Source organism: Sturnira hondurensis, unplaced genomic scaffold (assembly GCF_014824575.4).
Source record: "Sturnira hondurensis isolate 20B ecotype Veracruz unplaced genomic scaffold, ASM1482457v3 Scaffold0015262, whole genome shotgun sequence".
NCBI classification, from domain to species: Eukaryota; Metazoa; Chordata; class Mammalia; order Chiroptera; family Phyllostomidae; genus Sturnira; species Sturnira hondurensis.
This window is the reverse complement of record NW_028087893.1, coordinates 1,617,685-1,632,329: the sequence shown is the minus strand read 5'-3', so window position 1 is coordinate 1,632,329 and position 14,645 is coordinate 1,617,685. Positions and strand designations below refer to the sequence as shown.

At 61.2% G+C, this 14,645-nt stretch overlaps 1 protein-coding gene across 2 annotated transcripts; it reads right to left on the bottom strand.

Annotated features, from left to right (window-relative positions):
• Positions 1 to 273: 273 nt before the first annotated feature.
• On the bottom strand, positions 274 to 13,719 carry RGS14 (regulator of G protein signaling 14). 2 transcript variants are annotated; one of them, XM_037064457.1, is made up of 15 exons: positions 13,511 to 13,719; positions 7,133 to 7,154; positions 6,793 to 6,965; positions 6,331 to 6,423; positions 6,102 to 6,245; positions 5,591 to 5,734; positions 5,364 to 5,475; positions 4,943 to 5,055; positions 4,365 to 4,568; positions 2,131 to 2,207; positions 1,753 to 1,879; positions 1,588 to 1,669; positions 1,435 to 1,481; positions 1,241 to 1,355; positions 274 to 1,013 (listed from the first exon to the last, which is right to left on the bottom strand). In XM_037064457.1, the coding sequence occupies exons 1-15, from the start codon at positions 13,553 to 13,555 to the stop codon at positions 811 to 813; spliced, it is 1,701 nt and encodes a 566-aa protein (XP_036920352.1). In that variant the 5' UTR covers positions 13,556 to 13,719; the 3' UTR covers positions 274 to 810. The 2 variants fall into 2 exon arrangements, with proteins under 2 accessions (XP_036920352.1, XP_036920353.1); XM_037064458.1 differs by lacking the exons at positions 6,331 to 6,423; positions 6,793 to 6,965.
• Between the last annotated feature and the right edge of the window lie 926 nt (positions 13,720 to 14,645).

Genomic DNA, 14,645 nt, shown 5'->3' with positions numbered 1-14,645 from the left:
CGAGCGGAGGAACAGCAGGGTCACACCTGGCAGAGGCACCACTCTGCAGGGGGTCTTCCCCTTCCCCTCCCTCCCTCCGGTGTCCCCACCCCCACCCCCACACTCTGTGCAGCCAGGAAGAGAAGCTCCGGTAACAGGAAATCAGGGGGCACATCCTGAGGTCCCCAAGAGCTTCCAGGCACTGTGCCCTCAGTGACAGATGCAATGTGGTTTTCGGGGGTGGGGGTAGGAGTGGGGGGTACGGGGTACAGGGTACACAAGGAACACACCTCATGACAGAACAATAATAATAATTATAATAACAATATTATACATTCAGGACAAACCCAGCTGCCCCAAGCCAAGTGGAAAATCCATCTGTCCAGTAGAGTCCAATGGGTAGAGGGAGGCTGCCTAGCTGCACCCCCAGGCCTTGCTCATACCAACTTCCTGAGGAGGGGCCTGCCCCTCCTCCTGCTCCCTGATGAGGCTTGGCACAGGGTGGGGAGGCTGGCACTGCCAACACCACCCCTCTGTGCTGGGCAAGCCTGCACAGGGGTGTGGGAAGGGAGGAGGGGAGCCGCACCTACCCCCGGTGGCCTGCTTCAAGGGGTGGGTGGGTGAGCCTTTGAGGGACCGAGTGGTGGCAGCTGTCTGTCGGGTGTGGCTACTCTGAGGCCCTCTCCACCACCTTGTGGCTCTTCCTTTGGGCCAGCCCGTGGCAGGAAGGGGCCAGGAACACTGATGGCACAGACAGGGCATGCAGGGCAGGGCCATGGCATGCTCGGCCTGCCAGGGGCCATGCAGCCAGCCTGGGCTGCCAGGCAGCTGTCAGAGGGCTGAGTGGGCCGAGCAGTCCGAGAAGCCCCCCTTGGGCGGGGCTGATGATTCAGTCTGTGGTGGGGCCTCCTGGGAGGTGGGCCTTTGGGCAGGCAGCTGCAGAAATTCTGGGAGCACCAGGTCCTCTTTGCGCAGAAGGCCCCTTTGGTCATGGGCCCCGCTGCTTTGCACCCGGTTCAGCAGCTCCACCAGGCCTGTGGGTGGCCACAGAATCGGGGGACCCACCTGCAGAGAGCTGCCCACTCTCTTCCACCGCAGTCCACTGCCCATGACCACAGCCTCTTCGACCCCAGCCCGGCCGGTCCCCCAACCCCAGTGGCCCTCAGCACTATTGTCCCAGCTCCAGCGGCATCCAGTCCCTTGATGCCACCTCAGTGGTGCCAAGACCCCTGGGCTCTAGCCCCTACCATCCCCAAAGTACCTTCGATGTCGCAGGTCTGCCGCCTTCCAGTAACACTGCTGGGCTCCCGGGCTGGGGAGCCGAGTGGCAGTGGAGGAGGGTGGGTGGTTTTGTCCTGGGTTCCAGGCGGGGCGCGCTGTGAGAACATGGGGTCAGAACCAGAACCAGGAGGCGAGGCGTGGCCAGCAAAAGAGGGTTTCCCACCTCTCACTCACCTGGCTGTGGCAGGGGGGTGCATCACCAGCTTCGGAAATCGTCACACCTGGGCAGAGAGCGCCACCTTTTATGTTTGCGTCTCACCTGGACCCCCTGTGGGTGGGGGTCCGAGCCGGCCTCGGGGGACCATGCCCCAGGCTAATATCCCTTACCTGGGAGCGTGTCCAAAACCAGTCTCTGGGCCGCCACGGAGCTCACTAGCTTCCCCAGATCCAGAGGCTGCTTCTCACCTGGCTGCGGGGACAGGTCAGCAGCCTGCAGGACAGGGAGCCCAGTCCCCGCCGCCCCGCCCCAGACCCGCGGCCACACCGGCTCACCAGGCGCAGCTCCACCTGTTGCGGGCTCAGGCCGTGCTTCGCCAGGGTGGGCTGCAACGCCTCCTGCAGCCGCTTGGTGGGCTTGGCCGAGATCAGCACCACGCGCTGTAGCGCCGCCAACTCGAGGCTGCACACGACCCTCGGGCTGCGAAAGGGCCAACGGCGGACCCGCCTCTCCTCCCAACCCACCCGCTTCAACCCCGGGAGGGGTCGGCGCCTGAACCGGGAGGGAGGGCCCGCCGGGTTGGGGGGGGGGGAATGTGGAGGAGGTAAAGGCCTAGCCCAAGGGGAGGGGTTAGCCCGAGAGGCGGGACCTGCAGGGAACAACTGTAGCTGGAACAGCGACCCCGACCCAAGCCTGGAGGAAGGGGCACTCACTGGAAGGTGACCCAGTTCTCCAGTCTCACTTCCTGGTCCGCAAGCACCGTGCAGTCCTGATCCAGAACCAGGGCCTTCTGCAGACGCCAGGCAGGGTTGAGTCCCTCCCCTACCCCGAGTTAGCCCCGCGGTCCCAGGGGCTCGCCTCCACCTCTTCAGTGGTTGCCCTAACATTCGGAGGGGAGGGTGGATGGGCAAGTGAGCCATAGAGATTTGGGTGCGGTAGAGACGAGGCTGGAGGCAGAGCCCCGAACGGCCAAGGCCAGGGAGAAGGCTGGCAGGAATGCTGGACACACTGGAAAAAGAAAGGGACTTACGGGGAACGCGGGGGTGGGCGGCCACGAGCCGGTGAAGGGGCTGCTTGGGTCAGGGGCAGCCTTAAGTCCTGGACCTCAGGGTGCCTCTCCCTGGGCTCGGAGAAGGTTCTAACTCCTGGGAAGCTGTGCCTTGTCCCTCAGGCACGCGAAGCCCACCCGGACCAGCGGGAGGTATTTTCTCCCTCACCACCCATCTTTGGTCAGCCACCCAGGGCTTGCCCGGCTTTTGGACATTTGTCCACTTCCCTCCATCCCCATCTACTAAGGACACTTCCTGTCTTTTCACTGCAAAAAGAGCACCCCGCACCGAGTCTGCCATGAGGACTGGAGGAATTAGAGTGTTCAGCACAGCAGGCCCAGAAACAGTGGCCCCCAGAGGCTCTGTGACCTGTGCTGGCTTTGGGCAGGGAGGCAGCCTCTACCCTGCCCCCGGCCCGTGCCCCGATGCAGGGACAGGGTGCGTGTGAGTGGTGAAGTTGTATTTAGCATCGGGAAAGCCCATCTGGGCCTTGGAGGCTGCTCTGCAGGCCGGAGAGAGTGGGCAGAGCGCTCCCACCCTTGCCCTCACACTCCTGAGCTCTGGGCCCCTGAGCGGGTCCTGACCCACCCCCACGCCCACCACCTCCAGGTCATCAATTAAGCTCTTCCTTCTGCCTGGAATGTCCTCCCCCCACAGCTCTGAGAAGCAAAGTCCTCCTCATCCTTGTCAACTGTTGCCTCTTCCAGGAAGCCTTCCTGGGACCAGCCAGAAATGCCTACCTCACCCCAGAAACCCTCTGGAGGTTCAACTCCTCCTCCTTGATCGTACCCTGCCTGGCTCCCCTCCAGCCAGTAGACCTGGAGGACAGAGCTTAGTCCTGTGCTCCTCTGCACAGCCTCCCCCGCTCCACCCCCCAGGGGCAGGGTGTTAGGGCTTGTCTTCTGGGATACAGCATTCTTCCTTTAGGCCCCACACTAGACGGCTTGGTTTAAAGTGAGTTTCTCCCGCCCTGGCTGGTGTAGCTCAGTGGATTGAGCATGGGCCTGTGAAGCTGGGGGGTCACCGGTTCTATTCCCAGTCAGAGTGCATGCCTGGTTTGTGGGCCAGGTCCCCAGTGGGGGACACATGGGAGGCAGCCACACACTGATGTTTCTCTCCCACTCTTTCTCCTTCCCTTCCCCTCTCTCTAAAAATAAATAAATAAATAATTAAAAAAAAAAATAAAGTGAGTTTCTCCCTAGACTCCCCTTTAAAGCTAGGCTACTTTGTACCTAGAGGAAAGTTTAGGTACGCTTGGGTGCTCCTGATGGCAGAGGAGGGGAGGGCTCCCCCAACCTGTGATTTCAGGGATGGGCAGACTGAAGTAGGGGTGCTGGGGAAAAACCCACCTCCAGCAGAGGTTCCTCCTACTCTCCCACCCAAAACCATCAGAGTGAGATGCTGGGTGAAGCTGGACATCAGGATGGGTGGGGTGGGGTAGGATTTGTGGAGGCTGAGAGTGATGTCTGAGTTTGAGTGAGGAGCTGGCGCTGGGCTGATTTGGTCTTGGGCATGGGGTAAGGGGTATGGTGGGAAGAGGCTGGAGTTGAGAAGGGGGTGAGCTGGCCTGCAAACCAAAGGGCCGCTGGTTCAATTCCCAGTCAGGTCACATGCCCGGTTTGCGGGCCAGGTCCCCAGTATGGGGTGAGTGAGAGGAAACCACACATTGGTGTCTCTCTCCCTCTTTTTCTCCCTTCCTTCCCCTCTGTCTAAAAATAAATTAATTAAATCTTAAAAAACAAAAAAGGAAGGGGGTGAGGATAGGGGATAGGAATTAGGGTTGGTCAGGGGGTCAGGACTGGAACTGGGGTTGGCGTCCGCAGCTGAGCAGAGGCAGGAATGGGGTTGGGGTGAGGGCTAGAGGGGGAGTCAGACTGGCCACCAGGCCAGGTTCGCACCTGCTCGTTGCCCACCAGGTAGACCTTGATGTCGGGTAGAGAGAGGCCTCGTTTCTCACAGATGCCCGACAGCATGGCACGGATGGTGAGGCCGGGCCGGGCCAGGGCCAAGGAGGCTGTGCCATCGGGCAGGTACACGCAGCAGTACTTCCCTTGCCGGCTTTCGATCTCCCCTTCCGAGCTCCCCAGGCTCTTCCGATGGCTCTAATTCAGAGCAGGAGCGGTGGGGAGGTCACGGGTGCACATTCAAGGACATGCAGACGAGTGACTGGTGGGACACACACCGCAGAGTACCCCTGTGGTCCTACAGGCACGAGGATGCTCACCTGGGCATAGGGTAACCAGAGGGGGGTCCGCCTACTGACGCTCCCCCCCACAGTGTACACCTGGGCACCCACACGTGCACACACTTCGCCTGCATTGGACCCACTGTAGTGAGGGCAGGTAGGAAGCAAAGAGGCGAAGGATCTGGCTTCGAGAAGTAAGTGAAGGAAAGGAAGTGGGGATGGTGACCGGGAAGGATAGCGGCCACGAAAGGGACCCTAGCCCGCACTTCGTCTCCCCCAGCAGTCGCTCACCTCAGATTTGCTGCTGGTGAAGGCAAGGAACCCGAGGTCCAGACTGGCCGAGGAGTTGAGGGAGCCCTGGGACTCTCGTCTCAAGGCCGAGTTTGCCCCGGTGCCGGTCAGTTCTAGGAGAGAGGGAGCGGTGAGCAGGGCGGCCCCGCGACGCCAGTCCCCTGCGGAGGCCTCTCCTCAGCCGGGGGCCCAGGTGGAGTTCTCCTGCACGGGTCTAACGCGGTTTGGGGTCCTGTCAGCCTCGCTGCCCAGGGGGCTTCCCAGACTTCTGGGGTGTAGCCTGGGAACCAGGCCACCGGGGGAACGCGGCGGCCGCAGGGCCCTGCATTCCTGTCGGTTGTCACAAAGTGTGGGGCAAGTAGGAGGAAGGGTTTGCCCGCACTGCCGCCCCCCTCTTCTCGGGGCCCGCTCCCGCCCTCACCCCTGCGGAAGGACTTGCGGAGCGGGCGGCCCCCGGGGCCCTCGGCCGTCGGCAGCTGCCCCAGCTCCTCCACACCGAGCGGCAGCGACTTCCCGGGCTTCAGCTTCGGCTTCTGCAGGCACACGGACGGCGCTGGCACCGGGCCGGGCCCCAGCCCGCACTCAGACCCCGGGCAAGCCCGTGGACCCGCACCGGGCACCCCGCGCCCCACGGCCCCTCGTCCACACCTTTCTGGCGGCGCCCGGGCTGCCGAGGCGCGAGGAGCCGGGGTCCGGCAGGGGGCGCCCCTCCGCCTCCGCCAGGAGGCATTCGCGGTACAGCGGGGACTTGACGAAGCGCGCATAGCTGTCGAATTTCATCAAGTTGAAGATCTACGGGGCAGGCGCCGCGGCGGTGAGCCGGAGTCCCGGGCCGGGCCCGCGGAGTTGGCAGGTCTCCCGCCTACGAAGCGAGCCCCTGGCCCCTCCCACCCACACTCCGAGGCCCAGGCCCCGCCCCCACAATTGGCCCCACCCACCGCGCGACTAGGCCACGCCCCTGGCCCACTCCTTCACGGCAGCCTGGGGTACCTGCCTCGGATCAGCGCCCTGCCCTCATTTACTTGTTTCTAAACCCTCAACAAAATTTGCCCCTTCCCCACCCCACCCTTCATTCCCTACCATAAGAGGCTCAGGCTCCGCCCCTGGGTCTGGCCCCGCCTCTGCTCCTGGGCTCCCTCCCAAAGCCACGTCCCCTCACCTGAAGTTGCTGCGCCCGGAACATGTCGGGTCGGGGATCGGCCAGCACCTCCTCGCCGAGCCAGGCCTGCCGGTCGATGTTCACCGGGCTCAGTGCCTGGCTGGACAGGAACTCCTGGTAGATGCTGCGAGCCTCCTGAGCCAACTGGAGAAGGACGGACAGGTGGAGGTCAAGGGCACCGCCCAGGCCCAGGTCCCACCACTCAGCCTCACCTCCCTCTTCCCCCCACCTTCTGGGTGTCGCTGGCAGGGATCTGCTGGAAGCGCTCGCAGGCCTTCCAGAAAGTCAGGTTCTCAGCACTGTACTCCTTCTTCAGGAACTCCTGGAGGAGAGGGGTAGAGGGTGGATGGCGGTGGCGTGTCAGGTGGGCGTGTAAAAAGGGGAAGGCAGTCAGGAGTAAGAGACCCAGTCAGGGGATGTGGGCAAAGTGGTTGGGATAGAGACTCGAGGCCAAGAGGCCAAGCCAGACAGATGGATGGGGCCAACGCGCAGATGCACAGAGAGAAGACGAGAGGCAGATGCACGGACAGAGGGTCGCAAAGTTCCCACCTGGCAGCAGAGGAAGAGAGTGCTGAAGAAAAGCTGTGGGAAGGCAGCTGACAGAGGAGTCCCACGGGCCCGCCTGAAGTGCCATGTGTGCCCCGCCACCCCCTGCCATCTGCCATGCCCCCCATCCTGCCCCAGGGCTCACAGTGAAGTAGGCCTGGCCCAGCGGGTCCTGCAGCAGCCGTTCGAAGGACAGGCCCCAGCTGGCCACGGGCTGGTCCTCGGTGGGGAAGGAGCTGCTGGGGAGGCTGCGGATGCTGAGGGAGCTGCCCCGGCCATCGCCGCCCTGGCCCTGGGGCCCAGCCGTGCTGCTCAGCTCTGCAGGGGGACAGACAAGTGGCTGCGGCCTCCCCAGCCCTGGGCCCAATCCCACCTGCAGATACTGTCCCTGAAAAGATATCGAGTGGCAGGGGTATCCCTTCCCCATTTCCACAGACACCGCACGGCAGCCCCAAGCAGGCTCCCTCCACGTGCCCGTCACTCACCTCCATCTGAGACAGCCAAAACCTACAAGAGACCAGAGGCAGAAAGTGAGAGCATAGCACAGGATGGGTTCTCGAAGGACAGTTCTGGGCCAGCCCCCAGGACTGGAGCTGTGTCCTCTGCCTGGAGGGCCATGCTGGGCATTCCCGGCCCGGTCACTGCTTGTTCAAGGTTTTGCTGAGGTTGTCCCCGGCTCCTCTTCCATCATGGCTCAAGCCCTGTGTACTGCAACTTCTGCCTGGTATTCCCACCCCTGCCATTGCCCCTGCCTCTCTCCCCCAGCACCTGCTCAGTAAGCCCAGGATGTAGCTTGGTGGGTCGGCACGCAGGCTCTGAGTGCCATCTCTGGCCCTAGCTGCAAGACTTCGGGCAAGTTACTTGCTTGTCTTCACTGGAAGCAGAGGATGATGGTAATCACAGTAACCTACTGCCTGGGGCTGTTGTGAGGACCAAATCAAATGAAAGGGATGGCAGCATCTGGAATGGTGGCCACAGTGTGTGCTGTTGTCTTTGAGGAAGGAAGGAAGCCTGGGTAGCTGACCATCTCCTTATTGCAACTGTTTCCTCTTGGGGACCAGGGTCTCCCTTGTGTCCCAACCCCCTTGGGCAGGGCACAGGATGCTGTTTTATAGTACAGAACAGTGGTTCTCAAACTTCAGTGTGCATTAGAAACACTGGGAGGGCCCCCCAAAACGATTCAGGTTAGGTAGGTCCAGGATGGGGCCTGAGACTCTCCATTGCTAACCGGCACCTAGGTGATGCCCACGTTGCTGGCCCCATGGACCACACTGTGAGTGATGTTGCTTCAGTAACCAATTCCCTCCTTCCTCCTCCCCTCTATGGAGAATTCCTCCGACTTCTCTGGGAATCTTAGGCATTAGTGAAACCGAAAAACCTTCCTTTCAGAATGACTCTTGCTTGGTCTTCCTACCTTCCCAGTAGCTCCTCCAGCTTCCTCACCATCTCCTACCTACGGCAAGGTGGCCCCTGCCCCTCCCCAACTCTGCCCTGGGCCCTTCCACCCACAACTCCTCTGCTCCAAAGACAGCCAACTTCCTGCTAACGTCTCTGCCCCAGTGTCCCACAAGCCCTTCAAGTTCATCCAGTGCCAAATGGAAGCCACCTCTGCCACTACCACCGCAGGGCTCCCAACCCGCTTCCCTGCATCTCTTCTTTCTTCCCATTACTTGAGCTCCCAACACCAGGGTTTGAGTCGTCCCCAGGGCCGCCCTCCTTCTCCCCTCCTACATTTTCACCAGGCTCTGTCATGGGAGCTTCCACCAGCTGCCCCCTGGAGGCAGGTCTGCTAACACCCCCCCCCACACACACACTGCAGCCTCCTTCTCTGCTCCCCACTTGCACCTGGGGCCACATGCAGGTGGGCTGCAGCTGGCCTGCAGATATGTGAGATGTCACTAATATATTGGCCCTCTGAATGTTTTTTTTTCTTTTTAAATTTAAAGAGGTTTCCCACATTTAAAAATCAGGAGTTTTACAGAAAACTCCGGCTTCATGCTCCAGCCGCCCTGAGCTTCTCCCAACATGGTGACCTCGATGGCACTGAGCAGCGAGCAGTTCTGGAAGGGGCTTGGCTCTCCTCGGAGACCCCTGGGGCCAGTCCGATGCATTCATGGTACTCATGGCAGCAGGTGCCGCCCAGACTGCGTGGGTTTAAATCTGCGCTGTGTGACCTTGGACAGGGTACATCACCTCTCTGGGCCTCGGTTTCTTCCTCTCTACAAATGGAGCAAACACTGTAATCGTCCTGACTTTAAAGCATTGCTGTGAGTAAACAAATTAGCTGTACATGTAAAGAACTCAGGACCCTCCCTGCGATGTGTAAGTGTTCAGGGAACATTATGATTACTGTGGCTGTGTTAGTACTGGTGGCCGCCCCTGCTCCCACTCTCTAGTTGGGGGGCTTGCCACAGAGGAAGAGCACAGGTGTGAAGGTCTGTCAGACCTGAATTCAAAACCCAGCCCTGCCCTTTTCTAGTTCCAGGACCGCGGTCCCCTCCCTGAGCCTCCTCTCCTGCCGGGAGCACTGTCACGATAAGACTTGCTGGAGAGGAGGGACGGTTTCTGAAGGGCAAAGGCAGCGCCCCCGCACCAGTCTGTCCAGCCCTCCCCTCCCCACCTTTGCTCTCCCCCATTGGACAGCCCTGTCTGAGCCATCTCTCACAGCTCCAGGAGAAAGCCCCAACTGCGGGGGGTGGGGGCGGCGGGTGCCTACGGCCACCCCTTCCATCCTGCTCTTTCCCTTCCGGGCACCTGCCTGCCCTGGCTGCTCTCTCTGCTGCTCTCGCCCCCATGGCTGCTGGGGCAGGCCAGGACCCCAGAGAAGGCAAGGCTGCCACCGAAGCCAGTCCTACTCCTATTTTGTTTTATTCTCTGCATGAGGTCAAATCGACTTTCTGTGTCTTTAGGTGGGGCCAGCTTCCAGGTCCTCCCCAGGCCCCACTCCCAGCCCTGGGAAGCCAGCAGATGCTGGGTCATAGCCGCAGCTCCGCCTGACCTGACTGACCAACCCTTTCAGCCTCCCTCTTTCCCCCTCTTCCTCCCACCCTACACTTTATTAGACTTTTCTGGTTTTCCCTCACCCCTACACACTCCTGCTTCTGCTCCCCTGCCCGGCGGCTCTCCAATCTCTGCCCATTGGCATCCTTCCTCCCTAAATACCAGCCGCCTGAATCCCCCTGCCCTTATCTGGGCCTCTCTCCCCTATTTGTCTGGCAGCTCCTGGAGGGCAGGCTTGGGTTGTAGGAGGGGGCAGAGTGCCCAACCTGCGCTCCCTCCCACGAAGCACCCTCCTTGCCCAGGGCTTCTGAGCAGCCACCAGGGCCCTGAGCAGCTCTGCTCCGCCCCCTAGGCTGCCCCAGCAACCCCCACCCCCACCAGGGAGGCTCCTCCTCTGAACACCCCCACCTCCGAGCCTGCAGTGCACCTTCCTGAGCCCCTCCTGCCCCACTGGTTGTTGATCTGTGCAGCCGAGGCTGGGATAGGAGAGGCACCAACATCCCCAGGTGGGAGGGTTGGAGTGCCTCAGTTTCCCCCTTGATAGCAGGGGGCTCAGCTCTCCCAGCCTGCTGAGGCTGCTGGGAAGGACAACAGGCCTGCACATGAAAGCAGCAGGCGTGAGGCTGTCAGGGGCTCCGCGGACCTCATGCCGAGCTGCTGGCCAGGCTCCCACCTGGCCAGGCTCCCAGGCCAGGGGAAGTTGTGCTGAACAGGGCTGGCCTTGCCCCACCCTGGCCTGCCTGAGGAGAAGTGGTGCATGAATGGTGAGAAAAGGGGAAGAGAGGATGAGGAAGGGCGTGGTGTCCAGCGGCATCCCCAATCCATGGCCGGGCATCATCGGTTTGCCATACTTTTTCTTAGGAACTGAGCCCTGCGGGAGCCACTGGTATCTAGATACTAAGGTGAGGGCTGCCCAGCGTCTCCTGAGCACCGATGGGGTGACAGGCACTCTCTGATAGCACACGGGCTTGTTCTCACTCGGTCCTCGCATCGTGATCCTGTGCGGCAGCTATTATTCACCCCCCGCCCCGTCTCTCGGGTGAGGACACCTGTGCCCGAAGTCACGCAGCTGCGAAGTGACCCAGATGACACTGGAGCCCAAGCGTGCCTGACTCTGTAGTCTGAGGTCTTCCCTCCACTAAGCTTCCTCCCAGGGTGAACACGAGGCCTCCCAGGGCAGCTGGGAGGCCCAGGGCCTCAGCCGTTGGGCGATAGGTGGGCAAAGCCAATTGGGGGTAAAGGGCCCAGGGGCTCCTCATGACCCCTGACCCCTGGAGGGGTCAGACTTCAAAGAGAGGGCTGATTCACTGTGTGTCTTCTGTACCATCTTCATGGTCACCCCAGCCTGGGGAAGCCACGGCCTGGAGACACCGGCAGAGAACATGGCGAGCCTGGCTCCTCCAGTCTGCGCCAGCCCTGTGGCGCTGACCCCGGACTTGGCCCTCTGTGAGGCCACCTGTCTCTCAGATGGCCCAGAGGTGCGCGGGCTCTGCCTTGCACATCTCCTTGTTGGGTGGGGAAGATTAAGTTGGCCTCCCGAGAGTGACAGAACATGATGAGCGCCCCTCCCAGTGTCCCCACGTCTGGGCCTTTCCCCACGCCACGCCTGCCTCCAGCTGGCGCGTCCCTCCAGCGCTTCCTCCAGGCCCCAGTGCACCAAGTGTGCGGAGGGGCTGCCTCCCCCTCCCAGGCCCCTCGAACTTCCTAGATCCCTGAGCGACCCCTCTTACCCAAACTGGAATTTTACTCTGGTATTTGTGCCTGTATCTTTTCTGTCTTGCCAAGCTGGCAGCTGCCTGAGGGCAGGGGACAGGATGACAGGTCTGGGTTTTGAGAGCCAGGACAGGGCCGGCACCGAGCAGGCCCTGCGGAGGGGTCCTCGAATGAATGAGTGAGCAAATGAGGTGGCAGCTGGGGCGGTGTGGAGGCATCTCTGGGAGTGGGGCTGGGAGTCATCTCTAAGTGACAGGTTTCATTGCAACTGCCTGACAGACTAAGTGGCAGAAAGACAAGGCTGACAAATGAAACTGCCTCTGCAGGGAATGACAAGGGTGGGGTGGCAGCCGGGGGAGGTGGGGGAGGACAGAGCCAGGCAGTTCAGGGGGTGTGAAGGAGCCCTCGCATTGAGTCAGATGCGCTGGGTTCAGATGTGGGTCCCTCCATCCCACTGGCTGCCCTCCACAAGGCATTCACTCCTCTGAGCCTCCATCAGGAGCTGATTCATAGAAGGAGCTGGACGCCTGGTTCACCGGTGCCTGTCCGTGCTCATCCCTGCCACAGCCGCCGATGTCCACTTGTCCCTCCCCGTCTTAGCTGAGCTCGGCCTCAGAAAGCTCCCAAAGACCAGCAAGAGGCCAATCAGTGGCCCTTGGGGTTCCCAGAGGTGGCACAGAACCTCCAGAAGAGGCCCAGGAAGGGCAAAGATAAACCTGCGTGAGCAGGTTGCCAAGAGGAAAGCCTGAGGGCTGGCCGGGGCCAGGGCCAGAGCTCGCGTGCCCTCCTCGCTCTGAGTGACTTTGGGCAGGGAAGACACAGTTGACAAGGGAAGGGCAGAGGCAGAGTGTGCCTCTGGGCCCTTCAGCTGCCGCCTGGGGTGGGTGTGGGAGTGTCACGCCTGTAGGCTAGGAGTGTGAGGCCCACGGGTTCCTGAGCTTTCAGTTAGGCTGATGGTAGAGAGTGAGGTGGGTACCTGGGCCAGCTCGGAGGGGTCTGCCTCTCCCACCCCTCTAGCCTGGGGCTGGGCCATAAAGCGATGCTGGGAGGAGAGAGGAAAACAGATCTTGAGGCTTAGGAGGCAGGAGTGGGGTTGGGGATGGCTCAGCTTCTTGGTGGGGCAGAAGAGGGGCTGATGACGAAGGGGCACTGGGCTGACATTGACGGAGCCCTCGTATTCATCATTCCACTTAAGCATCTCAACAAGACTTGGAGATCAGTTTTATTCTCCTCATTTTCAGATGAAGAACCCGAGGGTCAGAGAGGACCCCCTAGTAAGGAAGAGCAGAGCCAGGACTGGGGCCCAGGCCTCCCCAGATCCATGGGCTTTGTTCCACAATACTAGGCCGGGGCCTGGTGGGAGGCTAGGACAACCTGGCCTTTCTGGGCTTGTTAGGAGGGACTAGGGACCTGCCAAACGGGCTGGTATTCTAGGGAGAGAAGGGAGGCCCAGCACAGCCTGCCCCATCTGTTGAATGAATAAAGAAGCTGGACCTTACAAGGGCAGCTGGACCTGGGGTCCAACCAGCCAAGGAGAGTGTTAAGGGGGTGGGGCAGCAGCCGCCAGGGCATCCTAGAGGCCAGCTACCCCTATGCCTCCCAGAAGTTCGAGAATAGAATGGACGAGCTGCACCAACCTGGCCTGACCCTTCTGAACTGCCCCAGGCTGCCCAGCGCTTGCTGGTTCTAGCAGGGAGCCTCCGGAGCAGGTCCAGCTGCAGGGCAGCAACCTAGTAAGGGCTGCCCCTTACCTGACCTTGGGCATCAGAACTTGGGGTGAGGAGGGGAGGGCTAAAGCTAAATGAGGTGTGAGGGCTTGGGTCCACGGGGGGTGTGCAGGGGGCACGGGGCATGCCAAGCAGCCCCGGATGGTGCTCAAGGAGCAGAAGAGGCAGCACCAGGGCCTGGACCAGAAGCCTGTGTCTGCTGTGCTCTAGTCTGACCCCCAGGGTTGCCCTAGGTCCCCAGCAGGCCAATCTGGAAGGTCCAGGGATGAGGGCACCAGGTCCCACAGCCTGCTGTCTGAACCCAGGTTCTTCTGCCCACTAGCAGCACGCAGGCTCTTGCCCAGCCCTGCTGGGTGTGCTCCCGGGCTCCACCCTGGGTGTGCCCATCCCTCCCCAGGGGCCTGGCCTGCAGCCTACACTCACCATGCGCCCGTTGGGGACGCCCAGGTGCTTGGGCTTCCCTGGCATGCCTCCGCTGTTCACTGGTCCCTGCCACGGGGGGCGCCCACCATGGAGACTGTGGGCAGCGTGCCGAGGCCAGAGCTTGCAGGGCGGCAGGCAGGCGCGGATAGAGCCCAGCTCTGCTCCTGTGGGCCCTCACATCCTGAAACACCAGCTCACTACCTCTTTTCTCTGCCACAGGAAGTGTCTCTATAGAAACGGAACCACAGAAAAAAGCAAGGTCTAAGAGAGTGAACGCCTCTTCCTACACACACGTTCACACACACAGGCTGCCAGCGCAGCCTTGCAGTGCCCCACGCAGGCGCCGACACCCGGCAGGGGCCCCTGAGTACTCGGAGAGGAGCTCAGCCTGGTCTGGCCCGGCCGGGAGCTCCAGGGTCACAACCGGGCACACAGAAAGGCACGCCCACACACCTAGGAAACTTTGGGCAAAACAGGGGCTCCGTGGACACACGTGTACATACGAATATATGTGCACCAAGCATTCACATGTGGACTTTACTCAGCACACACTTATCTCACACCTGCTGTGTGTTGGGCATGCACACACTCAGCACCCCTCCCCCAGGCAGTCGTGCCCGTGCGCAGTCACTCCCTCTGTCCTCAGACACTTCCCAGGCACACGCCCAGGTGTGTACACAGGTGGGCACGCATGGTCATGCGCTTACAGGCCGTTCAGGTGAGCCCATCATAAACACATGGGCTCTCCTTCATAAGGACNACCTAGGAAACTTTGGGCAAAACAGGGGCTCCGTGGACACACGTGTACATACGAATATATGTGCACCAAGCATTCACATGTGGACTTTACTCAGCACACACTTATCTCACACCTGCTGTGTGTTGGGCATGCACACACTCAGCACCCCTCCCCCAGGCAGTCATGCTGGTGCGCAGTCACTCCCTCTGTCCTCAGACACTTCCCAGGCACACGCCCAGGTGTGTACACAGGTGGGCACGCATGGTCATGCGCTTATAGGCCGTTCAGGTGAGCCCATCATAAACACATGGGCTCTCCTTCATAAGGACCACTGATCTTTGGTCATCTGCACAATCCTGGGGACAGGCACATGTGACAGGCACACCTGCACACAGC

Bases quoted from the DNA above. Each gene is read 5' to 3' on its own strand.
- RGS14 (XM_037064457.1), bottom strand. From the start codon at position 13,555: ATGCCAGGGAAGCCCAAGCACCTGGGCGTCCCCAACGGGCGCATG. The intron at 6,424-6,792 runs GTGAGCCCTGGG...CCTCTCCTCCAG, and splicing joins TGGGCCAGGCCTACTTCACT to GAGTTCCTGAAGAAGGAGTA. The intron at 6,246-6,330 runs GTGGGGGGAAGA...GTCCTTCTCCAG, and splicing joins CTGCCAGCGACACCCAGAAG to TTGGCTCAGGAGGCTCGCAG.